The sequence below is a fragment of the Xenopus laevis genome, chromosome 1L (genome assembly GCF_017654675.1).
Source record: "Xenopus laevis strain J_2021 chromosome 1L, Xenopus_laevis_v10.1, whole genome shotgun sequence".
Taxonomy (NCBI): Eukaryota; Metazoa; Chordata; class Amphibia; order Anura; family Pipidae; genus Xenopus; species Xenopus laevis.
This window is the reverse complement of record NC_054371.1, coordinates 202,422,926-202,450,040: the sequence shown is the minus strand read 5'-3', so window position 1 is coordinate 202,450,040 and position 27,115 is coordinate 202,422,926. Positions and strand designations below refer to the sequence as shown.

The 27,115-nt window shown below is 40.7% G+C and overlaps 2 protein-coding genes across 3 annotated transcripts in view; one reads left to right on the top strand and one right to left on the bottom strand.

Moving 5' to 3' along the window:
* Nucleotides 1-979: 979 nt before the first annotated feature.
* bhmt.L (betaine--homocysteine S-methyltransferase L homeolog) lies at nt 980-9,037 on the bottom strand. 2 transcript variants are annotated; one of them, XM_041582053.1, is made up of 8 exons: nt 8,906-8,953; nt 6,224-6,356; nt 3,954-4,072; nt 2,896-3,087; nt 2,546-2,693; nt 2,094-2,276; nt 1,655-1,883; nt 980-1,345 (listed from the first exon to the last, which is right to left on the bottom strand). In XM_041582053.1, exons 1-8 carry the CDS (start codon nt 8,936-8,938, stop codon nt 1,162-1,164), a joined length of 1,221 nt encoding a protein of 406 aa, XP_041437987.1. In that variant the 5' UTR covers nt 8,939-8,953; the 3' UTR covers nt 980-1,161.
* Nucleotides 9,038-9,204: 167 nt separating this feature from the next.
* dmgdh.L (dimethylglycine dehydrogenase L homeolog) overlaps nt 9,205-27,115 on the top strand; it is a 34,218-nt gene continuing 16,307 nt past the window's right edge. The window contains exons 1-9 of the mRNA NM_001093616.1: nt 9,205-9,741; nt 13,268-13,442; nt 14,379-14,477; nt 14,787-14,951; nt 17,795-17,999; nt 22,560-22,808; nt 24,542-24,740; nt 25,368-25,537; nt 26,908-27,061. Coding sequence (NP_001087085.1) covers nt 9,620-9,741; nt 13,268-13,442; nt 14,379-14,477; nt 14,787-14,951; nt 17,795-17,999; nt 22,560-22,808; nt 24,542-24,740; nt 25,368-25,537; nt 26,908-27,061 — 1,538 coding nt within the window. The 5' untranslated portion in view covers nt 9,205-9,619. The remainder of the gene's footprint in view (nt 9,742-13,267; nt 13,443-14,378; nt 14,478-14,786; nt 14,952-17,794; nt 18,000-22,559; nt 22,809-24,541; nt 24,741-25,367; nt 25,538-26,907; nt 27,062-27,115) is intronic.

Below are 27,115 nucleotides of genomic sequence, written 5' to 3'. Positions count from 1 at the left end.
CAGAGAATGTTGCTGTACGGGGCCCTGTGATTTCTAATGGAGGACCAGCCTGCAGCACACCCTAACCTGTCATCTAAATAACATTCAAGTTAGAGCAAGGGTAGGGGATACAGCAGGATATGAAATTAGGAAAACATGGTGGCTTGTGCCTGTTTTTGCATTTTGCATCCTGTCCCACCAAATGTACATTTGTCTCAGTTTTTAATTTAAGGGCTATTCCTGCTGTGTTTGATTCATCTGACCTTACACATACATGTGCACACACATAAAAATGATTAGGCTGAGGGAATGTCAGTCACTGATTTTCCAGTATAACAAACTGGTTCCACCACAAGCCAGTCGTAAGTAATGGTCAACTGCCCAATAGCATGACTGATTTGTTTTGCAGTATGTAGAAATTATAACCTGAATAATATAGCCTGAAATTTTGCAAATCTGTGTCCAAATCATCTAGTTGTTTGGCACTAGGAACAAGTTGCATGGCGTGTAATGTAAGCACAAATACCTTTACCTGAATTCACTGGGGGTGCCAATATGTTAGGCACCCCTCACTTAATGTAATTGTTATATTTTTTCCCAGGCTAGTGCTATTTTTTAGAAAAAAAAATAAAACACTGGCCTTTGTCATTTTCTTCAGCAGTGCCTCAATATTTTCTCCGGTGTCCTTGGGGAAGACTTTGATTTGCAACTGCGCAATACAGTGAAATTGAATAAGTCTGGTAAGGGCTGGGTAGGGGGTTGGCTATGTGGCCCCCCCATCCTGCCCCTCATAAATACAGCACTACCAGAAGCGGGTGGTGCATTATTAATCCAGAAAGCAAGAGCTTTGTGCTCCATTTTTGGAGCCATGGACTTTCGGCTTGTGTCTGGGTTTTTTTTTTGCACTTTGCACCATTTCCTGACTTTTTGTACATGAGCCCTGTTTCCTGCTGTGTTTTTTTAATATTTTTTTTAACTAAAATAATTCCTGTAACACATGTTGTTTTACAAAAATTATGTTTATTTTTCACTCATTCCATATCTCCAGAAATTTTAAAATGGCATAATTATCTGCAAGAACATGGAAATCTCTCACATTGGTTCTTTTGAATACATGCCGTGTATATACATATAGTATAACTATGGATATGACGGCATGGGAAATGTTTGAATGACGGAAGTCTAGTTGGATTTGATGCCTTGCTTTACAATTAGATCTTTCAGTTGCTGTTCTGTAGTTGCCTCTTTTTGCTGCATTAGATCAGCATCTCCTTTGGTCACACCCCATTCATCTGGCTTGGACATAGAAGGACAGTAAGGTCTACCTGAGGCTGGAGGTAGCTTCTCCCAGTAGTCTCGCCTAGCCCTGCACGAATAGAAAACAATGTGTTATAGGATACTCTGATAGGTCTGCATTTGTCTGTTAACTAACAATCTCTGTAGTCAAAATGATGTGCCAGATCAGCAAACATTTCTTTCCTACATACTGCTACATTGGTAACCGCAGCTGTTGTTTACCTGCATCTTCCACCCATACTACTCTTTCTGACCACCACACTTCCTGTCTACAGCTGCCACTCTGTGGGATCCATAATCTGGGGGACTACGGGCAGATGCATCAAGTTGCACATATGAACCTCCCATACAAACAGCTCAGCCTCAGCGTGTACAGTACCTTGCTCTGACCCAGGGTTTTGTATGCATTTCTAAGCCACTTCCCCAGCTTCCGTGCTTCTCAGAACCTTTCGGTAGGAAACCTCTTTCTGGAGCCAGTTCTTCTGCTATTGCTCTAGTGTGATAGGGCTCAAAGCCACAGCAGCCTCCAATATAGCGCACTCCAAGGTCATACGCCGCCCGAGCGTACTTGTGTATGTCCCACCTAGTGACAATTCTTGGTTCCAAAGCTGAAAGAAATGACCCAAAGGAAAGGGTAAAACCAGCAGATTGCACATTATTCATCAAACTCTTAAGAACCCTAAAAACCTCTGTTGTTAAGGGTTTATGTCAGATGCTCCATCCCCAACTGTTGGACTGACCCACTTAGTGGGACCTAGTACAGTGAATGAGATGCCCAGCCTAAAGTGCATCATTTTATTAATACAGTTTGTACTCACCAAATGGAAACTCAGGCAGGTCAATAAAACCTTGCTTTCCACAGTCTGGCGTATGATAAGCAAGTGGCTGGGTCATTAGATGGGCCTTCACCTTAGCAGCTACCAGGCCTTCTTTCATAAGCTTCACTGTTGCAACACAGGTCATTGGGTCAAAATGGCAGTTGACTCCCACCACCGAGGCACCTACAGTGCAGAGGGGTAAAAGAAGAACCGTAAATGTTCAAGTTCCAAACTCTGTGGATCCTCTGTAAGATCCTTATGGGGCACCATAAGGTCATCTTTCTATCATCTGTTCTTCTTTACACTACCCAGAGATCTGAGAGTACCTTTTATGGACAACTTATAGATTGTCCATATGTAATTTGAATTAAAACACTGTTGCAATTTAACAATACTATGTTGTGTCCTTTAGTAACAGGTTTATACAGTACACCAAAATTTAAGTTATATACCAGCTTTGGCCAAGCGAACAGCACACTCTCCAGGTGAAACTCCATTCAAATCCCCCTCAGGACCAATGCAGAGCGTAGCAGCAACTGGCTTCCCGGATTCTTTCAGTACCTCAACAGCCCAAACAGCTTCTTCAACATGTTCAAAATACTGGGGATCAAACACATCAAATAGGAACATGTCTGGGTAAAAGTGTTTAGTTAAATCTAAACATCCTCTAAAATCATTCCATGATACACTAGATACATTTTTACAAACTGTAAACCTGTTGTAACCAAGTAAATGCTGTATGTACAGTACTTTGCCCCACATAAGTATCTAGTGGTATGTTCAGTGTGAAAACAGTGAATACCTCGGCAATGAGAAAATCCACGTTCTTCTTAATGAAGACATCCAGTTGCTTCCTGAAGATGCCTTTCACCTCGACTTCACTTTTGCAGCTAAGGTACGATGGAGTCTGGCTCACCCCTCCTGCCACTAATGCATCGCCTTCATTGGCCACTTCTCGTGCTATATCACAGGCCACCTCATTTACTTTCTGGCCCTAAAATGGAAATAGAATATACAGTCCTCAAATCTAGAAGGAACACAGAGACAATCCTTTCTGTATAAAGTTCCTTTTCCCACTTTTATCCCTGCTCATACTGGCCCAGCAGCATTTACTCTAGCACAAAATACGGGTATGGGAACCATTGTCCAGAAAGCTCAGAATTACAGCAAGGCTGTCTCACATAGACATAGTTTAAAAATTATTTCCATTTTAATAATAAAGCAGTACCTTGTACTTGAGCCACACTAATATATAATTAATCCTTTTTGGAAGCAAAACCAGCCTATTGGTTTTATTTAATGTTTACATGATTTTCTAGTAGACCTATCATCTGGAAAACCCCAGGTTTTCTGAGTAACAGGTCCCATACCTGTATCCCAAAGGCATTTACCCAGCTTATGCTGACCCAACAGCAGTTACCCAACACATACTGACCCAGTGATATTCAGGCCAGATACTGGACCAATATCTTTACCCCAATTTATTCTATCCCATTTGCATTCCATCCAGAATCTACTGACCAAAAGGCATTCACAACAGTTCACAGTGACTTAATGCCAGTTGACCCACTACAAATCAGCCAATTTGCACTGAGCTAAATATCAATGTACCAACATAAGATACATTCCCATATATTAGTGCTTCTTGTCACAATATACTCCAAGCCCATATAACCAAGACAGGAAAATATGAATAAGATGGGGGGCACAGTTACATTCACCTATATTCAAAAATCACCCCAAAGATGCAACCTTTGCTAAAAAAGATGTTCTTATTGTAAAACTATAGATAAAAACCTTACTTGCACTGTTGTTTCACAGTATTATTCTTTCCATACAAGGAAATCTGAGACCACTTACAGAGATTTTCTCAGCCACATAGTTGCCTCTGTTCTCCAGCTTATCATCACTAGCATAGAAGGTAAAGGTCTGCATGACGTTGGCTCCAGCTCGGAGAAATTCTCGATGAAGCTGCCGTACTTGGAGAAAAGAAAATACACAATCAGATGTTTCACAAAGAGCTCTTCCACAAATAATGTTATTGGGTTGTTGTTGTTGGTAGGTTCTACAATTGAATGGTGTAAGCAGTCCATTATCCTCGACAACGTTACTCTCAAATGTAAACAGTGTTGGGGAGCAACACAAGCATGAAAAAAGTCCCTGGGGATGTCAGATAAGGACTGTGATTGGCTATTTGGTAGCCCCTATTTGGACTAGCAGGCTGTGTTCTAACATTGCTATCAGCTTTATTTGCCATTTAATCAAAGCTAAAGTCAGCTAAATTAAAAAACTGAATTTCATCTGTAATTGTCACTGCAGCCTCTCTAATAAATATTCCCTTTAGGCTCGATCTGATCTGCAGGCATAACTACTGTATGTGTGTCCCTTCCCTTCCATTGCTAGGATAATATTCAGGCAATGCTTACAGAGCTCATATATCACTCTAAGTTCTGCATTGGAAGAGCTAACTGCTTCAGTGCAGTGGCAGAGATACTGTAAATATCGGAAGGTATTTCTGAAAAAATTAACTCTCACTTAAGTCAGAACAGCGAGCGGTAGTTGGGGGTGTTTTAACCCCAGTTGCGAAACCACTATGTCTGATATTCGCTTTAAGATAGCCTATGTCTAGCCAACTTTAGCAATTCATTATATTCTAGCTTTGTGTCTTTGCCACCAAAATATTGGAATAAGTATTGTTTTCCCCTCGGGGAAAATTTTCTGTGGATGTCCATGCCCACATCATCACAGACTCCAGGCCATCCTACCTAATGTGAGAGCAGGGAACAGTGTCTGACTGGGGGAGGCTGGTCCCACCGGAAATCCCAAGTAAACACCCCACTACTTTGCACCCTTCCCCCTCCAACTAAGGGCCCACCACTCCTGCACAATGATTTCTGCTCAGATAATTACTACAGCAGAAGATTATGCCCACACATTCCAGCCTCCTTCAGCAATGTGGCTACAAAAAAACAACGGTCAACAGAACTGGGGACCACCAGGTTTTCTCCTATAGCCCCAGCAGGCACCCTGGCATGGGCTATCCACAAATATCAAGACTGAAGATACTGGAAGTGGGGTGACATCAATGAATTCAACATGATGGCCGTAATCTGCAAAGATGGAGCAAATCTTACTAGGTTTGCTCCAATAAATGTAACAAAAAACAGCATTTGGCAAGGGATTCTAGTAGACTATGGTTTGGCAATGTTTGTGTTTTTGAGGTTTCCTTGTTTCTTAAAGCAGAGTGATAGTTACACCAATGTATAATTATAACCCTGTTCTGTTAGCAGGTTATGATATCAGTTGGGGCGACATTTGTAGGCAGGGTCGGATAGGCCTGCCAAAGTTCCATAGGATCTCTATTTTAAAAACATTTAATATACTACACATTGCAAAGTCAAAACACATACTTGGTAACGAACCTCCAGATAAAAATATCTCAGACTGTTTGCAATGAACTGAGCTTGACATTTAATCTTCGTGGCATAGACAGCTACACGGCCCTTAAGCTAATTTTAGTACAGTTATGGGATCTGTTATCCGAAAACCCGTTCTGAATTACGGAATGGCCGTCTCCCATAGACTCCATTATTATCAAATAATCCAAATTTTTTCTGTGTGATAATAAAACAGTACCTTTTACTCCAGCTCATAATACAGGTATGGGAACCCTTATCCATAAAGCTCAGAATTACAGAAAGGCTGTCTCCTATAGACTCCATTTTATCCAAATAATCCAAAAGTTTAAAAATGATTTCCTTTTTAAAAATAAAGCAGTACCTTGTACTTGAACCACGCTAAGATATAATGAATCCTTATTGGAAGCAAAACCAGCCTATGGGGTTTATTTAATGTTTACATGATTTTCTAGTAGACTCTAGGTATGAGGATCCAAATAACAGAAAGACTGTTTATCCGGAAAGCCCCAGGTTCCCAGCATTCTGGATAATAGGTCCCATACCTGTATTCACAAACCACAGAGACTACAGTAACATATACACCACTGCTGTTTTTATCTCTTGTTTTTATCGTTAATATCCTTATGTTTTCTTATTAACATAACAATGAATATTTCGTTATTACATTATGAAGCTTTGATAGTTCTTTGGGTGCTTGAAATAAAAGGGTACCTGCTTCTGGATGTTCCACTGCAGCTTCAGGCGTCCAAGGTCCAGCCTTGACATACCCTCGTTTCTCTAAAGCAAACACAAAGCCACCATCTCCAATGACAACTTCTCCAGCATCTAGGCGCTCCAGAAGACCCTGTAATAACCAGAGTGGGATCTGAGTGTTACTTGGAAACAAGGGAAGTGGAGAGAGGAAGGAAGGGAACTTTTTTTAATATAGCTATGGTGAGTTTGTGGTTCTGTTTGAGTCGCCTCCATATTGAAGCCATGTACAGTACATAAAACTACTTGTTGACCTGGTCCTACTCACCCGTAAGGTCCTTTTGTTATAATACAACCAAGTCTTTAGCTAAGTTATTTGCACAAGTGTAGTACAGGTATGGGATCCGTTATCCGGGAACCCGTTATCCGCTACCATAGACTCCATTTTAATCAAATAGTTAACATCTTTTAAAAATGATTTACTTTTTCTCTGTAATAATAAAACAGAACCTTGTACTTGATCCCAACTAAGATATAATTAATGTTTATTGGGGGAAAAATCCTATTGGGTTTATTTAATGTTTAAATGATTTTTTAGTAGACTTTTTTTAGTAGACAAAGTACTAAAAAACTTTTGAACATAACGAATTGCAGTATTTATGAGTTACATTGCCAGGCTTTGAGAAACAGGGATTCTAATAAGTCTTGGCATTTTGTCAATGTTCATCTTTGGGTCTTTTGGGTAAAATCAAAGCATCACAGCAAATGAAAATAAAATAAAAAATGAAATGCAAACAGAGTTAAATATGGGTAATGTGGCTAAATAAACCCCCACAAATGGTGTTCCTTTGTATTTCCAGTTTTACGTATGGCATGTAATTAAAATATATATATATATATATATATATATATATATATATATATATATATCTTTATGCAGCATGCCTAGTGATGTTATCACTAGTGATGTCACCTGAGTCACATGACCCCCTGAAAATGGTGTATTATAAGCAACAGGATTCACCCTGAAGTTCCATGACCTGTAAAAAAGTACTCAGCTTTTCTTTCGCTATTTCATTGTAAGGTTGCACAGTAATGGGACCTATTATCCAGAATGCTGGGGGAGATCTTTCCATAACTTGGATCTCTATACCTTAAGTCTGCAAGAAAACATTTAAACATTACCGGTAACTAATCATTCATTTTAGTAGGGATTAAGTTCAATGTACTGTTTTATTACTACAAACAAAAAGGAAATAATTAAAAAAAAAAAAGAATTATTCCATTAAAATAGGTGAAGGCTATCCTGTAATTTGGAGCTTTCTGTATAACGGGTTTCTGTATAATGAATTACATACCTGTACCTTACATTCAGAATTACGTCATCTCTGTGAGTTCATAGTCTCAGGCTGATAGAGAATAAGAGCCAGGGCTCTGTAATACATGTGGCACCGCTTGTTGTGATAGATGGGCAATCCCAGAGGGACAACCCTTGGTAGCAGGGGCCCTCTTAGCCAGCAGACTCCAAAGATCACCATCAGCCAAACAGGATAATATGTAGCAACCACAATACATTTTGACTAGTGATGTGCGGGCCGACCCGATACCCGCGGGATGGGCGGGTTCAGGTTGACCTTGAAGTGCTCCTCGCGGGTGGCGGCCGGCATCCGACTTCCAGTTTTATAATGTCGCGTCTGCTAGCCCCACCCCCTTTGTGACGTCATTGTGCCGTCATCGATGGGGTGGGTCTATAAAAGGACCCCCGGAAGCGGGCGGGCGCGGGTATTAGCAGGGCGTGTTAGGGTCGGGTGCGGGTCAGGGAAACCCTGACCCGCACATCACTAATTGTGACCCCATTTGGTCTTATCCTTGTGTTTTTATTTAAAACGGTCAGTGCACACTTACCCTTTATTCAGTGCTTGAATTGGAGTGAAAAAAAGTAGAGGGATGCTCTGTGTGTTGAGTGTAGCGCAGCGTGCTAAAACAAGACCCTCCCACAACCATAAGCCACACCCATTATTATAATAGGCCTCACGCACAAATACTTTTTGGTTTCACCCACTTTAAAGCACCCACTTGGCTGCCAATTTAGCTTCTGCAAACACAGCACCTTGCCTGTGTATTGTGTGTCATCACATAGCACTACCCCATCTAATTCTATATTACCCCAAATTATTTCATATATATAATTCTCTCACTATTCCGTAATCTGCTGCTGTTTAATACCTTCCTTTTCTCTATAACCCTCTCTGATGCCTCCGCCTTCTTTATCTCTTCTCTATTTCTCTCCCAGCAATAGTGTCTCTTCTTTTATCTTCTATAGATTTAACTATATTATATTTTACCTCCGCATTTTATTTGCACGCAGAAGTGGAGAGGAGCAAAAGAAAGTTCCAGGATTCAAAACTCTTGCGCTATTGCTATTTCACAAAAGTAAAGAAGTGAAGGGATGGCATCCCTGTGAATACCTCCCCAATTCCAGCACTGTCTTCATAGGTAAATAACCCAAATAGCCCCTGCTTATAGATTGCTATGAGCTACTACACAAGCTACAAACTTTGCGTCTTTTATTACATGATCCCCGCAATGGTTCTGCACAGAGCATTTAACTCCTAGTAAAATCTATTATCCAAAGCCATATATCCCCTAGTGATGATCCAGTAGTTGCCCCTCAGTGTGGCCAATCATGTCCTTAATCCTTACCAACTGTGTGTGTGCCACTTGTTCTCTATCCATATGTGTGAGTGGCTAAACAGCATTGAGCAGCGGCTACAGCCTGGCGATCTCACAATCACTTACTTTCTTTGCTCCAACCGGTGCCATCTCTGCGTCGTTTGCCCAGACTGAGTGGCATCGTCCAGCGGCGGGTTATATAAGTGTATGGAGGAATTGGGCGTGCCAGGGACGAGATGCCTGATTGGGAGATGCGGACACACCCGATCCCATTTTCAGCCCATCTTGATAGCGAGCGCTGCGCATTGCGCAATCACCAGCCCGTTATTCCAGTGTCTGACAGCGCAAACACACTGCGCACGCTTTGTACAAATATATATATATATATAGAAATATAGGGCAGAAACGTACACTTTCTCTATTAACTGTCACATTTAACTCTTGCCACTCAGTAAGTAGCGCTAAAAAGTGCGCAAATACATAGGGCAAATTTTACTCTTCTAATGGTGGAGTAAATGAGCAGCAACCTGGGCTCTCGAGTTTGCAGCGATCCACACACACACCCTGCGATCGATCTATTCTGCCAGCGCTGATTGAGGCGCCCGGGGGCGGATCCCCTCCTGCTCCCTTATTTGTTGCGATTCTTTGGCGACAGATTGAGTCTGGGCTGGTGTTAAAGGCCGGGGCTACTCCTGTGTGCGCGCTCCCTGCGCTACTCACCACTTACTATCAGCAGCCGCAACAATGATCTGGAGAAGTCTGAGGTTTGTTCCTCAGCGACTGAATACTTGCGAATCGCTGCCGGTCTGGAATTCAGTTGTCGCTGCGACTCGGAGGTCTCTCAGTGCAACTTCTATCTCCCAGGGGTGAGTAACCCTCTCAGTATGGGCCATTGCCCAGCCCTTATCACCTGCCCCTTCCCCAGTCCCAAGCAAAACATAGGAATAACCATTATAAGTATATATATATTAGTAAAAACTTTGCATCATTTGCGACTTGTAGTTGACTACCGTATAGTATGTAACTAGCAATACAAATCCACCTGGCAATCTCAATGTATTCAGTTAATATTATTTATTTAACATGATGACATTTATTTATTGCTTATTATGAGGTAGTGAACTACAAACTCTAAAAATAGGTCCCTTGGAATATAAAGTACAAGCATGTGCTGCTACAAGTCGATCATGGGGCATGGCTCAAAACTTGGGCTCTTGACAGAAATGTACAGTACAGGATCCATTTTCCAGAAACCCGTTATCCATAAAACTCTGAATTATGGGAATTCTGTTTCCCGTAGACTCCATTTTATCCAAAAATTCAACTTTTTACAGTTGTAAGTGTTTTCCTTTTTCTCTGTAATAATAAAACAGTATCTTGTACTTGATCCCAACTAAGATATAATTAATCCCGATTGAGGGAAAAAACAATCATATTGGGTTTAATATGAATGTTTATGCCCCCTTGCCCATTTCATCACATGTGACGTCTGGCTTAGTGGATGTGGCCCACATAGTAGTCTATTCTATAGATACTTATAGTATTTATATAATCCCTACAGTGCACTGTGTGTGTCTATAATGAACGACATTGTACATGTGGTGTAACTGGATATTATTGGGCCCCACAGCAAATTCTTTTTCAGGCCCCCAAAATGTCTACAGATTGACCTGTTTTACCAATATCTATTGAAACTGTAAATGAATTAGAGCCTCATGGGCCCCTATACCTCCTGGGCCCCACTGCAGCCGCAGGGTCTGCTTCCTCTGTAGTTGTGCCACTGTACATAGTCATTCACAAATATGTAACTGTTACAGTATTAGGTGGAAGAGTTTAAGAACTGGGGTTATGGGGGTGAATTAAGCATACGGGGAGTTCACAGAAATTCAATATAATGGAAATAATAACCACATCTCCCGGTCACTAGAGATGTCGCGAACTGTTCGCCGGCGAACTTGTTCGCGCGAACATCGGGTGTTCGCGCTCGCCGGAAGTTCGCGAACGTCGCGCGACGTTCGCCATTTTGGGTTCGCCATTGTTGGCGCTTTTTTTTGCCCTCTCACCCCAGACCAGCAGGTACATGGCAGCCAATCAGGAAGCTCTCCCCTGGACCACTCCCCTTCCCTATAAAAACCGAAGCCCTGCAGCGTTTTTTCACTCTGCCTGTGTGTGCTGAAGAGATAGTGTAAGGAGAGAGCTGCTGCCTGTTAGTGATTTCAGGGACAGTTGAAAGTTTGCTGGCTAGTAATCGTTTTGATACTGCTCTGTTATTGGAGGGACAGAAGTCTGCAGGGGTTTGAGGGACATTTAAGCTTAGGTAGCTTTGCTGGCTAGTAATCTACCTTCTACTGCAGTGCTCTGTATGTAGCTGCAGTGGGCAGCTGTCCTGCTTCTGATCTCATCTGCTGACTGCTGCAATAACAGTAGTCCTTGTAAGGACTGCTTTTATTTATTTTTTTTGTTGTTTTACTACTACTACTACTACTACTACTATAAGAGCCCAGTGCTATTAGTCTAGCAGTGTTGGGGAGTGGGACTGGTGTGCTAATCTGCTGCTCCTAGTAGTTCAGCAGCACCAACTTTAATTTTTTTTTTTAATATTCATTTTTTTTTATTTTACTTTTTTTTATTTTACTACCGCTGTAGTAGTGTATAAGTTGACCTTTTAGGCATTATTTGCCCTGTAGGCATTATTTGCACAGTGTTTTCTTCAACCCGCCATCTAGCTGTGTGACCTTGTTCACATTCTGTCTAAATATCCATAATATTACCGTCTCCAGAAAAAACACCGGAGTGACTTTTTTCAAGCAGCCATAATATATTTTACGTAATCCGTATCCACCGCTGTAGTAGTGTATACGTTGACCTTGTAGGCATTGTTTGCCCAGTTTTTTTTGGCCGCAGCCACTGAAGCACAGAGGCCAGAAAAAATATGCCATATAAATGCTGAAAATAGTCATTTTTTGCCATACGTTGACTCAACGTATATGGCAAAAAATGACTATTTTCAGCATTTATATGGCATATTTTTTCTGGCAACTGTGCTTCAGTGGCTGCGACCAAAAAAATGCATATTTTCTGCATTTATATGGCATAATTTTTCTGGCCTCTGTGCTTCAGTGGCTGCAACCAAAAAAATTTATATTTTCAGCATTTATATGGCATAATTTTTCTGTCAACTGTGCTTCAGTGGCTGCGACCAAAAAAATGCATGTTTTCTGCATTTATATGGCATAATTTTTCTGGCCTCTGTGCTTCAGTGGCTGCAACCAAAAAAGTTTATATTTTCAGCATTTATATGGCATAATTTTTCTGTCAACTGTGCTTCAGTGGCTGCGACCAAAAAAATGCATATTTTCTGCATTTATATGGCATAATTTTTCTGGCCTCTGTGCTTCAGTGGCTGCAACCAAAAAAATTTATATTTTCAGCATTTATATGGCATAATTTTTCTGGCAACTGTGCTTCAGTGGCTGCGTCCAAAAAAACTGGGCAAACAATGTCTACAAGGTCAACGTATGGCGAAAAATGACTATTTTCAGCATTTATATGGCATATTTTTTCTGGCAACTGTGCTTCAGTGGCTGCGTCCAAAAAAACTGGGCAAACAATGCCTACAAGGTCAACGTATGGCAGTTGTTTAAAGAGAACAGCAGATTACTAGCCAGCAAAGCTACCTAAGCTAAAATGTCCCTCAAATCCCTGCAGACTTCTGTCCCTCCAATACAGAGCAGTATCAAGCAGATTACTAGCCAGCAAACTTACTATCATCTGTCCCTGAAATCACTAACAGCTCTCCCCCTACACTATCTCTTCCAAGCACACACAGGCAGATTTTTCAGATACATTTTTGCCCTTGATCCCCCTCTGGCATGCCACTGTCCAGGTCGTTGCACCCTTTAAACAACTTTAAAATCATTTTTCTGGCCAGAAATGTCTTTTCTAGATGTTAAAGTTCGCCTTCCCATTGAAGTCTATGGGGTTCGCGAACCGTTCGCGAACCGCTCGCGTTTTTGCGCAAGTTCGCGAATATGTTCGCGAACTTTTTTTCCGACGTTCGCTACATCCCTACCGGTCACCCTGTGTAATGCTGTGTGCCAACCATATCGGTGTTATTGCAACGTCATTTCATGTAAAGATGGAGAAAACATTGTTTTGACAAAACACCTTTATCCATAGGTGAAGTTTACTCCATCTCTATATACTGAACTCCTATAGAATGGAATGGAATGCTTTTATTAGCTCAGAAGCCTGCCAGACTCTTATAGGAAGAACACAGACCAAAAGGCTGGTGACCAAGGGGTACATGACTTTACTACCGCCCGGACATCACAATCATTGAAATTTCTCATCATAGTTGTATCATATTTGTTCTTCTTCTTTATGTTCCAGCGAGGAAAATCAGTCAGCATTTTTAGGAAGGAGATGGAAAGATACGGCAGAGACAGTGATCATTGGTGGTGGGTGCATTGGTGTGAGTTTGGCCTATCACCTGGCTAAGGCTGGCATGAAAGATGTTGTTCTGTTGGAGAAGTCAGAACTCACGGCTGGATCCACATGGCATGCTGTAAGTCCTAGAGCCACAAAGAGTGGCAAGTGGGGTGAATGTTTATTAAAGCCTCCTTTACCAGTGCCAGACACACATATCTGTCTCCTTTAATACAGAATAATACTGATTATCTATTTTAGCAGTCTATGGACCACATAAAGCTTCATTAGGTGTGAAATACATTTCCATTATGAAGCCAGACTTGTGGAAATCACACAGCGTTTTCATGGGTATACAACTTAAATCCAAAGGTCTTCCAGTAAAATAATTAATAATTTCTTACCTTATACTGCCTCTCCCCCCACCTCTAGTCCAAAATAGGCACAAGGCGTCATGTTTTTTGAATTTGAATACTGTTTTATTGCTCGACATCTACAGTCAGTGTCGGACTGGGGCCCCTCACACCCCCCTTCACCTTCCCAGCCACAACCCCCCTCAACTCAGCCCCACGAGTATTTTATTATTTTACCAGCGATCCGGGGGGAGACTGGGGGCAGCGCCAATAGTTTGAGCTGGGGTGCAGGTCTGAGTTGCGGCAGGGCCCACAGAGGGCTGAGGGCCCACCGGGTGTTTTCCAGGACTCTCCCCTGTCTAGTGTGACCCTGCTTACAGTTGCTGGTCCAGCAGTTCCATCATGAATACAATGCTGCCTGTGTTTAGCAGTGCTGTATTCATGAGTAGGTGCACAGGAGCCCTGTACTTACTTCCTGCTCTATGTCAGATGATAAGGACAGGGTTGCCTTTCCCCTGCCGGCAATACATTCCGCACCAGCTATGCCTTATCCTTCTGCTGTGATGTTGCCCAGTTTTGGAAGTTGTGAGTAAGAAGATCCCCTTTCCCCTACATGAGTAGACTAAATGGGCGTTATAGAAAACAGCACCTGTTCTGCACTAATCTTTTTAAATATCGGTACTTTTTATTTATTTTGTTGATAACAATAACATTTTCTGCAGGCTGGGTTAACCACATATTTCCATCCTGGAATAAATCTGAAGAAAATACATTACTACAGCATAAAATTGTATGAACATCTAGAAGAGGAGACTGGACAGGTATGCCAGCATCTGTTGTGGGGTTTGACTTAGTCAAGATGTCACCATAAATAATTATAATGAGACTGAGTGCTGGGCTGGATTGTAGTCTTAGTGAAAAGGCCTTCAAAAAGTAATTTGTGTGAGATGCTCTTCGCATTTTTGTGTTATAAACACTAGCTATATTTTACTTTTGAAATCAAGACTCACTAAATTGTCATTGACTCAAGACTTGCTCTGAATGCCATCATACCAAAGATAGCAGTGCCAGGGAATGCTGCTGTTTGCCATCTGTGATAAAAATCTGCAAGCTGTTTTCCTCCTGTGCAGGCAGTTGGGTTCCATCAACCAGGTAGTTTAAGAATTGCTTCAACTCCAACAAGAGTGGATGAGCTGAAATACCAGATGACTCGGGCTCGTTGGCATCCAAATCCACAGTATCTGGTGGAACCGGAAAGAGTGCAAGAGTTGTTCCCTTTACTGAACATGAACAAGGTAACTAAAGGAACTTCTGCTCCCTCTGTAATGCTGTATGGATGAAGGTCTTGCATATATTGTAAATGGAAGGTGAGGTTTTGTGGACACCCCAATACAAAGCAGCTGAGCTTCTCTCCAGATAAGAGAGTCCGCATCTGTCTTCTGGTGATTTACCGGAGGGTACAATTTAAAGGACAAGAATGTTAAACTAAAGAAGTAGGCTAGAAATGTTGTACATTATGTTTTGGGCTTCTGTGCCAGCCCCAGACAACTAAATCCCTTTAGCAGTAAAGATCTGTGTCTCCAAAGATGCCCCATTAGCTCCCCATCTTCTTTTCTGCTGATTCACTGCACATGCTCTGTGCTGCTGTCACTTACTGAGCTTAGGGACCCACTCACAATATACAGTACACATAGAATAGAAATGTCACAGGCTAATTAGTAATTAATATGGATAATTACTACATGGCAATACGGAAACCAGTGCAACTGGCATCAGAATTTAATGATCAGCCCTGTAGCATCAGTTTATATGACAGGCCAACCTAATTGTCTACTTGATAATTTGCAACGACCCCTAAGCTTAGCTTCTCAACAGCTGCTCAGAGCCCACTGAGCATGTGAGTGTCCCAGACATTTTCCAAGATGGTGACCCCCTGTGACAAGTTTGAAGTCCTGGATCATTGCTGCTATTGACAAGCTGAAACTTTAGGCTGGTGCAATAAGTTCAGTATTTAAAACATTGCATTTTTAGCCATATTCATTGTTAGAGTTTAGTTCTCCTTTAGCGGCGAGGGAGTCAAGTTAAGTTTACAGTCCAAGGTAGTCTAAATGTCATCTGCAATGAGGGCCTGTAACCAGCCAAGATTTCAAAATAACTTGCTGACCCCCCCCCCCCACAACTCCAATACCAATTCATCACTAAGACATGAAGAAAGGTCCAGTTATATTGTTTTTATGGTAGAGCTGAATTCTGTAATACTTCTTTTAAGATCTAAAAAGCTTGTACAGATAGATCCAAGTGACCTCTCATGCAGTTTAACATAATTAATGCAACCTAGTAGTGCAAACTATTTTGAGTTGAGTTGATCATACATAAACAACCATGGAATGTGCAATCCGGTGCTCCTCAACCAGTGGCTAGTGAGTAACATGTTGCTCCATAACCCCCTGGATTTTGCTCCCAGTGTCCCCAAAGCAGATTTGTTCTTTTAGTTTTGGTTGCATTAAAACCAAGTTTATGGCCAAACAGTGCCTCTTGTAGGCTGCCCACTCACATGGGGCTACCAAACAACCAATTCTATCCTTTATTTTGCACCCCAGAAACATTTTTCATGCTTGTGTTGCTTCCCAACTCTTTACAATTGAATGAGATTTACGGGTAAAACAAGTTGGGGTGTAATCTAATAGGCTTGCATGTGTATCTTACCCAGAAATCTGTTTGTGTGTGCCAGTCCAACTGTTTTGAAACATCTGCCATAAAAAGAAAAAATACATGTGTTAAGTAGGTAATGTAAATAATGGCTGTACATTTGCATCAGGTCCAGCAGCCACACAACAAGCTGAGTATGACATTTCATCGTCTAGTATATCATGGAAAGGAATAGTACATGTGCTTGGGTTCATGGATTGAATTTCTTACAGTATAAACATGGAGGTTGTTTGGGTCTGGGGTTTGTGGTTTAGAAGATCTTTCTGCTCCCTTAGTAGAGGTCTTCATGTTTAGCTTGGTAAATCTGGAAGATGATATCCTTGAAAGAAAAGCTGAGCGCCTCTGAGGGGACAGTGATATTGTGATGTGCATATGGCACAGTAAAATTTGTGGCATTCTATAGAATATCTAATAGGCTAGAGGTCACATTATCCAAGGAGGTATGAATAGAATGCATATTTATTGCCAGTGGGCTACAGCTAGAGTTTCCCTACACTTTCTTTTAGAACCACAAACCGCTTGCTCAGCTTTGTCGTGTTTACAGTTGAATAAAGAAACATAGATGTTTTTAAAGGAAAACTATACCCCCAAAATGAACACTTAAGCAACAGATAGTTCATATCATATTAAGTGACATATTAAATAATCTTATCAAACTGCAATATATATTTAAGTAAATATTGCCCCTTTACATCTTCTGCCTTGAGCCACCATTTCGTGATGGTCTCTGTGCTGCCTCAGAGATCACCTGACCAGAAATACTACAACTCTTAGGGGCAGATTTATCAAGGGTCAAATTTCGAAGTAATGGGAGTTTTTTCGAACTCCCATAACTTTGAAATTTGAATGAAAAAGACCAATGGAAATTTATCAAAAAAAAACTAAGGTTTTTTTTTTTGGGTGAATAGGTCCGTTTTCGATCAAATTCGAATCGTACGATTTTTCAAAGGACCCCATAGGTTAAAACAGCAATTTGGCAGGCTTTAGATGGCGAATGGTCGAAGTCGAAGTACACAAAAAAATAGAAATTCTAATTTTTTTCATTAAAATTTTAACTTCGACCCTTGATAAATCTGCCCTAACTAGTAACCGGAAGAATTGAGGAAGCAAAAGGCAGAACTCTGTCTGTTAATTGGCTCATGTGACCTAAAATGTATGTTTGTTTGGTATGTTTGTGAATCATATGATCCTAGGGGGCTGTCCTTATTTTTTAAAATGACAATTTTCTATTTATGATTACCCAATGGTACACGCTACTAAAAAAGTATATTATTATGAATTTTTTTTTTACATGAAACAGGGTTTTACATATGAGCTGTTTTATGCAATATCTTAGAGACCTACATTGTTTGAGGGGTATAGTTTTCCTTTAAAGTGTCCATGATGGGTTTTGAGGAAATATTAATCATGTTGGAAAACATGTGCTTAGGTTTTAGCTGGTCTGCATAACCCTGGAGATGGCCATATTGATCCGTATTCCTTGACGATGGCGCTGGCAGCTGGAGCTAGAAAATACGGGGCACAGTTATATTACCCTGCAGAAGTGACTGGTTTAATACCCCAGTCTAATGGGACATGGAATGTGGTAACACAGCATGGAACAATTCACGCTAAAAGGATTGTGAATGCCGCAGGTAAGGATGCTAAATGGATTTTGTCACTATAAACCAATGTTAAAGGGGAACACTGCAACACCCATAGATGCGGGTGCACAATTTTTAATCATGCCCATTTCTGTATAGCATTCCTCTTCTCTTACTGATATTAGATTGGGCCTACGCCATTGTGTCACAGTCCATATACTTGACCCATACAAGAAGTAAAATAGCCCTGTTTATTAGAGCTTACAATCTAGGAGAATGAAGTGTGAGGCAAAAGGTATGGAGTCAGGAAAGTGACAGACATGGTATTTTCAAAGGAGGCAGAGGCTTATAGAGTATCATGGGTTGTTTTCTGGGGCGCTTGCGAGGGGACATGATTACACTTTACAAGTACATTAGAGGACATTATAGACAAATAGCAGGGGACCTTTTTACCCATAAAGTGGATCACCGTACCACAGGCCACCCCTTTAGACTAGAAGAAAAGAACTTTCATTTGAAGCAACGTAGGGGGTTCTTTAGCAGTTAGCAGGGCTAATAGTCTGAGGCCCCGTAGGTGAAGGCCCTGTTAAAAAAGCAGTATGGAGCCACATTATTTCTAATGGCAGCCCTTCATCTACTCATGATGTAACTGGTCTTCCTTGGTCTTTGACCCACTGATTGTTGAAGACGGTCTTTAGTAATTCGATTTCCAGCACAAGAAGTCACTGGACAAAAGTTTCAGTTGTTTAAAGGAGACATATAGGACATGTAAGAACCCTAATATTGTAGGCAATAATGAATAATACATAGTGCTGGTTTTACTTGGGGCTAAAAATTAATCTTCAAAAATGCCCCCTTTATTGGGGCCCCCTATATATCTGCTACGGTCCCTATCTGTGTTTCAAATGAGGTGTGGGCATGTCCTAACAGTCCCTGCAAGAAGCAAAGTAGGAAGGGGATAGCCAATCACAGCGCTGCATTCACAAAAGCAAAGACATGCTTCAGTTCAACCTAGCTGCTGATTGGTTCCTAACATACTGTGCTGCCGGCTCCTCTGCATAGCCAGAGAATTCAGCAGGCAGGAACTGGAACATAAGGTTAGGGCTGTTGGGTTTTGGGGGAATATTTAAATAAATCAGTCCCAAACACATATTTTTACGCACATTCCTTCTATAGTTGGAGGAGTATAATGTACAGGCAAATTCTTGTCTTTACACAATATGTCCTTTAAAGCAGACTGTTGCCTCAGAAGAAAACTTTGGGCTACTTTTCAACGCATATGTTTTCCCACTGGTGATTCACATTTCTGCCAGAGAGAATAGAATTAGGGACAATGTGTTGCCCATTATTGATTGGATTGTCTAGTCATAGTGGCTTCTTGTGTTGGAAGTCTAATTACAAAAGACAATCAGGAAACTATTGCCGACTAAACATTTTTTCAGTCAATTAATCTGCATGAATAAATTTGGATTGTTAGTAGGAACCAGAGCATTAGGAAGAGACCACAGCAAAGGCTGGTAGACAGTACACTGCTCAGACCAAGCCATCAATTTCAACCTTCTACCCAAATAACTACTATCAAAGTTTGGTTGATCCAGAGGAAAAAAAGCAATGCTTGTGCTGCCTAAAGGTTTCCTCAAAAGGTGGAAATGTTTCTTATCCTTGACTCATAGGGGCCCATTTACTTAGCTCGAGTGAAGGAATAGAGGAAAAAAACTTCAAATTTCAAATGTTTTTTTTGGCTACTTCGACCATCGAATGGGCTACTTCGACCTTCGACTACGACTTCGACTTCGAATCGAACAATTCGAACTAAAAATCGGTCCACTATTCGACCATTCGATAGAACTGTCTCTTTAAAAAAAAAATTCGACCCCCCTAGTTCGCCACCTAAAACCTACCGAAGTCAATGTTAGCCTATGGGGAAGGTCCCCATAGGCTTTGATATCTTTTTTTGGTCGAAGAAAAATCGTTCGATCGATGGATTTAAATCGAACGAATTTTGGCAAATCCTTTGACTTCGATATTCGAAGTCAAAGGATTTCAATCCGGCAGTCGAATATCGAAGGTTAATTAACCCTCGATATTCGACCTTAAGTAAATTTGCCCCATAGAGTAGTCTTGTGCTAATTATTACTATTATTTTCTCACTTGCTAAGAAGGCATCCAACCCTTTCTTGTAACCAGGGACATTTGACAGACAGCTCCTGCCCCCTGCTTACCCTCTTTCATGTTGGAGTGTGTCTAGGGAGGGCCACATTACTAGTGCAAAGAACATTACAATGCTGTCTGAACAAGAAGAGCTGAAAAAAAGCCAGTAGCTTGCTGCACAGTGCCACCATGGCAGAAGTTTTATAGTTTATCTGCAACTACAATGCTACAATAAATTTACAACTAGACTTATCATACTGTTCCCACTGGGATGCTGGGACAACAAATGCTATTCAGATTCAATGTCATGTTTGCTGCCAAGTCAAACACTCTCTTTAACAGATGGACGGCTTCCCAAAAAAGTGCTTATGTACTGTATATATCCCGGGGTATTCTGAGAAGCAGACTTTGTGTGTATTTGTGGCATTTGTCCTGAGATGATCTCGGTACTGAGAGAATAACATTATGTGTAGAACTGAATTTGCCTCTGTTACATATTAAGCTGCTGTCCTGGTGACATTGCATGGGAAGTCAGTTGTTGGAGTTAAGTCTGCGTCAGAAAGAAGTATGAGAAGTATGTTAGATTGTGTATGGGGTTCTATGCCCCAAAGCCAAAATGATGATCCAACCATAAACATTATTTTTATTATTTCTTTTTTGTTACATCAGTTGTTGAGTGCTGGGATTTGGTAGTTGCAGTTCAACAACAACTGGAGGGCTACTGGGTAGACACCCCTGATTGATGTCACCACCACCTCAGATAGAAGCTTCATACTGCTTCTCAGTTGCTGATCTAACTCTGGGCCTGGCTTCTTTAATTTCTCTCCTTGTATCATCTGTACCAACTCCCTCTGGCTTCATATTTCCTGGCTCGGGGCACCTAAGCTGTTAATCAGTTAGATGTTAGCTGAACTCTTTGGGTGCCAAAATCTAGCAGTGGAACTGGAATAAACTAGATCAGACTGCATGGAGACACTTCTAAACTTTTGGATCCTTTTAGGAAAAAAGCCAAAGTGTAACCCATTGCAGGCTGTGCTGACTTGGCCTATATCTGGACAATTCCAACTGGATGGGGTCCTATAGTACTTGGGTGTCTTAATAGTGTGATAATGCCCCAAAATATGAATAATTGATATGCATTTCCAAAAGGACAAACAGCTTTGGATCAGACTCTCATTGCCCACCGGGATTCAGTAAGGGCTCTGAATTATATGTTTAATAAGTCAAGGCAGGGTGCAGTTGAGCTAGGAAATATGAGTAAGTGCCCCAACAGACACTAAACGCGTCAGGCCATGTCCTAATTTGTTTTAATTTTTGTATTTTTTACTTGCTGCCATAACACTTTCTTGGAGGAACTCACATATATGCAACCTTGGACTGGGGTGAACTGTGAGTATGTAGCTAGATAATATAAGCTTATAAGCTAAAGAAATTGGTATCCAACCACTGGTTTTGGCATGACCAATATGTGGCTACCCAATGGCTTTCTGTTTTTTTCCACAATGTAAATGCATACCGGCAGGTTAAATGTCACCCAGTGGACTTGTCTAATAAAATACATAGGAATAGAGGCACGGGGAATACTGTTGTGAGCTTTGGTCTGTAAATTCTATAGAACAGAGAGTTAAATTGAGGGGGATTTCCTAATTCATTAAGTTATTTGGATGTGTGTGTGGCAGAACACACTGACCTCTTGCTGAAGTTCTCATTTTAACATTAGGCAAGTCAATGTGAGTCCAAGCAAGAGCAGTGCAAGGATCAAAGTTTCCTTGTTGAGTAATATCTTACTTTTGTGACAATTTAATGTATAACCAGAGGCCTAGCAGCTGCTGAGAACAACTGCACAGATGGAGCCAGTTGGTACTGAACATTTTTCTTTTGATAATTAGATTTTTATGTAAAAGTGGAAGCTGTCAAACAAAAAAGTGTCTGCCTAGTGGAGAATGACTGGATTGAGCTCTGCCAATGAGAGTCCCTCTATGCATTGCTTTTGCTCTCCCTTTTAGGAATTATTTTATCACACTGCTGAGTGAAGTCTCAGGTCAGAATTGCCAAGATAAGCTGTTTCTGTCTGCCTGATAAAAACAGCACATATTGGGCCTCATTTACAAGGCAAAGCACCATGATATTTGCATCATGCATTGTGGGTTGCAGTTAAAAATAAACAGTGCCTTGTTCATGAAGGGTGGGCTGGAGGAGACATGTGGCCATTCATTTGGTTGAGTAAAGAACTGTCTGTTGCACCTAATTAATGCAAGTTGCAGAATGCAGAGACATCCAGGATGCAAGTGCTCTGTAACTAAAAGTTATGGATCATGACTTAGTGTCCAGTATTATTCTAGCACTTGTGTATGGAACATTGATAAATTAGGTCACTTTATGCTGTATTTATTAGAATACCTCTAAAATGTCCTGTTTTACCTTGTATGACCTAAGAGTTCCATGTCATTTACTTCTTAGGATTCTGGGCCCGAGAAGTTGGAAAGCTGATTGGATTCCCACATCCCCTAATTCCCGTTCACCATCAATATGTCGTCACAGCCACGGTCCCAGAAGTAAAAGCTCTTAAAACAGAGCTGCCTGTTCTCCGTGATCTGGAAGGATCTTATTATTTAAGACAAGAGAGGGATGGGCTCTTATTTGGACCCTATGAAAATCAAGAAAAAATGAAACTGCAAGACTCTTGGGTAACAGACGGCGTTCCTCCAGGTACAGAGGCAAAGTTCCCTCTCCTATTCATATTCAACTCACATTTAAATTTTAGCAAAACATAATTTTAAAATGTAATTTTAACTTAATATATCAATATCCCCTTATGTATAACAATGTAAAATGCTTCAGAATGCATTTAAATATCTGGAATGTGTAACTTGAGAGTCCTGTGATGTTTGACTGTGATCCTTCTCTGCTCAGTACTATTGCTCCTATCACACTGAGCAATTAAACTGAGCAGGGAAGTGGCAAGAGATGCTTACTTCTTCAGTAAAATAAATAGGGATGCAACTAATCCACTATTTTAGGATTTGGCAGAATTGTGAATCCTTTGTGAAAGATTTGGCCAAATACTGAACTGAATTCAAACACTAATTTGCATATGTAAATTAGTGAAATAGGGGGAAAGAGAATGGCGTTCATAGCACATCGTTAAGAAATTTTTGAATTCCTTGTTTATTTTAGATTCGGATTAGGTTCAGCCAGGCACTTGGATTCAGCCAAATCCGAATACTTCTGAAAAAGGCTGAATCTTGGCCGGATCTCAAAACGAATCCTGGATTCGGTGCATCCCTAACAATAAGCTTTAATCATTCTGCCTGGCCTGCACTCAGGCCAAACAACACATTTATATAACAGAAGAGTATTTTCCATTGGAATATAGCAGAGTATAAAGTATGTCCCATTTAAAGGGTTTGTTCACCTTTAAAGGGGACCCGTCACCCAAACAAAATTATTCCAAATCGTATTTTATCATGTTAGTCAAGCAAAACGAACTTTAATTACACTGTATAAATTATTTGAATATTGTTTCCATCAGTCTGGGAACTCATAATTATACCAACCAGGAAGGAGCCATTTTGTGGAACTTGTTATTAAGAGAAGCCTTGTATCATCTCAGAATCTTGTTTGTGCACCAGGGGACAGGGATCCAATGTCCATCCCCATGCCCTGGTTACACAATTAAATGGTGAAGAGAGCTGGGGGAATGCAGGGAGAGCAGTGACATCTAGGAAGTGCTGAATGGAAAGTGAAAGTAATTGTCTGCCCCGCCTCTATGCCACTGGCATAGAGGAGGGGCAGACAATATTTGATTGACAGCTGATATTTTTAAATGCGTTTACAACAGCTATGAATGCTTTAATAAAAAAAAGAAATTGGATTTCATATTTAATTTAAAAAGGACTTTTATTATACAGAATTTTATGTCTGGGTGACGGGTCCACTTTAAATTAGCTTTTAGTTTAATGTAGCGAGTGATTTTATAAGACAATTTGCAATTGGTTTTCATTTTTTTATTATTTGTGGTTTTTGAGTTATTTATCTTTTTATTCAGCAGCTCTCCAGTTTGCAATCTCAGCAATCCAGTTGCTAGAGGCCAAATTACCGTAGTAACCATGCATTAATTTGAATAAGAGATTGGAATATGAATAGGAGAGAACTTGAATAGAAAGATGAGTAAGCACTAACAATACATTTGTAGCCTTACAGAGCATTTGTTTTAGAGTGACCCCCATTTGAAAGCTGGAAAGAGTCAGAAGAAGGTAAATAATCCTAAAACTATAACAAAGAAAAAATGAAGGTCAATGGAAAAGTTGCTAAGAATTAGCTACACCATACTAAAAGTTAACTTAAAGGTGAACCACTTCTTTAATTAACTAACCATGATAGTAATAATTTGTAACATCTTTGGGATAAAGTCCTTACAGCACTAACTTTATATTTTGCAGGCTTTGGAAAAGAATTATTTGAGTCTGACCTAGACAGGATTATGGACCACGTGGAAGCTGCTATGGACATGGTTCCTGTTCTGAGAAATGCAGACATTATCAATATAGTGTCAGGGCCCATCACTTACTCTCCAGATATTCTTCCAATGGTTGGCCCTCACCAGGGGGCACAGAATTACTGGGTAGCTATTGGCTTTGGGTAAGTTAATAACCATGATAGCGAGTCAACCATGGGTGTAACTACAGAGGAAGCATACCTTGCGGCTGCTGGGGGGGCCCAGGAGTTATTGGGGGTCCCGTGAGGTCAAAATAATGCTCAATTTCAAATTATATTAGTAAAACAGGTCAACCTCTGGATATGTTGGGGGCCCTAAAATTAATTTGCTGTTGGGCCCAGAAAACATCTAGTTACACCACTAGAGTCAACAACAGTTGGCCATATGTTGAAAGTCGAAAGTGGATCTTTCCCCCAATATGCACATCTTGATCCAATCCCATCACAACGAGGAGACTACCTGTCCAGGTGAGGACTGCATCAACAAGCCCAAACCTTCTCAAGGCACATCTGCCTAATTTTCTCCCTGTTCTCCATCAATTGACAGTGAGGAGCCTTGTCAGTTGATGGACAAAACAGGGAGGAGACACAGTGGATCATGACTTGTGTTTTGGGCTCCTGCAGAAAAAGTAAAGAAGGAGGTGGAGGACATCTTAAAATATGCATGGTAACTGAACCTTCTGTGCTGCTATGAGGGTATCAGAACAATGTGCAGAATTATGGTCAGGGAGACTTTGGACAGATTTTGAAATAACTGGATTTGTCTTGCAGGTATGGTATAATCCATGCAGGGGGCATAGGAAAGTTCCTCTCCGACTGGATAATGAGTGGTGAACCCCCATTTGATCTCATTGAATTAGATCCAAATCGCTATGGAAAGTGGACAACTACACAGTACACAGCAATAAAAGCAAGAGAGTCCTATGGATTCAACAACATAGGTAGATATTTCATTGATAATTTATAGTGGAAATTAGCTGAATGAGAAAAGCTTACACCAAAATTGGTATCTAGATAGATGTTCCCAGTTTATTTCATTGTATCTATCTCCTGAGAAAGGAAAGGAATGGGCATATTATAAAGACTGTTGCAAACTCCAAAATTCAATGACCAGGGTTAACAGCAAAGACTGCCTCTCCTTTCAAAGTGACCGTTAGAGGGTACTAAATGGCATTAGATGCAATGTTATAGATCTCCATACATTGGTATCTGTGCATGCGATGTTACCTTTGAAGGATGGTAGAACTACCGGGGGTGAGGGGGGTGCGATTGCAGCAGGGCCTGCACCCCCTTGGGGCCCGCAGGATGCTTGCACCAACGGGAATCCACTGCCAAAATTTCGTTCACAGGGGGCCCAGCTGCCCGGCCTGCACCTCTAGTTATTTTACTGGATGGCAGTAAGGCTTTCAAAAAATATATAATTCCATTTTATTTTAAAATTTATTCGTTTTAACATTTAAAAAAGCCTGTTATTTGCCATAAAATTATTCAGATTTCACAAAATGTACTTATACAGTATAGCAATAAAATACCATAACCATACTTAGAAAATAATATTGAATCGAATCCAAGTTTTCTCTGCTCGACATTATGGGGCCCATTTACTTAGCTCGAGTGAAGGAATAGAAGAAAAAATACTTCAAATTTCGAATGGTCGAATATGGCTACTTAGACCATCGAATAGGCTACTTCGACCTTCGACTACGACTTCGAATAGAACGATTCGAACTGAAAATTGTTCAACTGTTCGACCATTCGATAGTCAAAGTACTGTCTCTTTAAAAAATACTTTGACCCCCTAGTTTGCCACCTAAAACCTACCGAGGCCAATGTTAGCCTATAGGGAAGGTCCCCATAGGCTTCCTTACAATTTTCTGATCGAAGGAAAATCATTCAGAAAATCGTTCGAATCGTTCGATTCGAACGATTTAATCATTTGATCGAACGATTATTCCTTCGATCGTAGGAATAGCGCTAAATCTTTCGAGTTCAATATTCGAACCCTCGTATTCGACCCGATGTAAATCTGCCCCCATATCTAAGAGATTACATTTTTAGAACAACTTAACCAACAATGTGAATGGATTGATGTCATGGCATATACAGTATAGCATTAGTCTTCATTATCAATTCATTTTAGAATAAACTGCCTCTGCCATCTAGAATTCTCAAATAAAAACACCATACTTGACTGAAAAGCGTTTTCAATGCTTGGTAAAAATATAACTCCAATTACTTACAGTATATAAAGACCGGAGCTGGTTATAAATCAGAAAAATAAAAAACAGTTGGCTTTTCATGTTTTGATCAGTTGGCTACCCTAAAGAGGAGAGGTTTGCTGGTCGGCCCACAGAGAGAACAAGTGGACTTTATGATGAGTTGAAGACAAAATGTTCAATGGGATTCCATGCTGGATGGGAACAGCCGCACTGGTTCTACAAACCTGGGGATGAAATTGGATACAAGTGAGGAAGTTAAAAATATAAAAAAATATTTTTACACTGAACTGTTATTTTCAG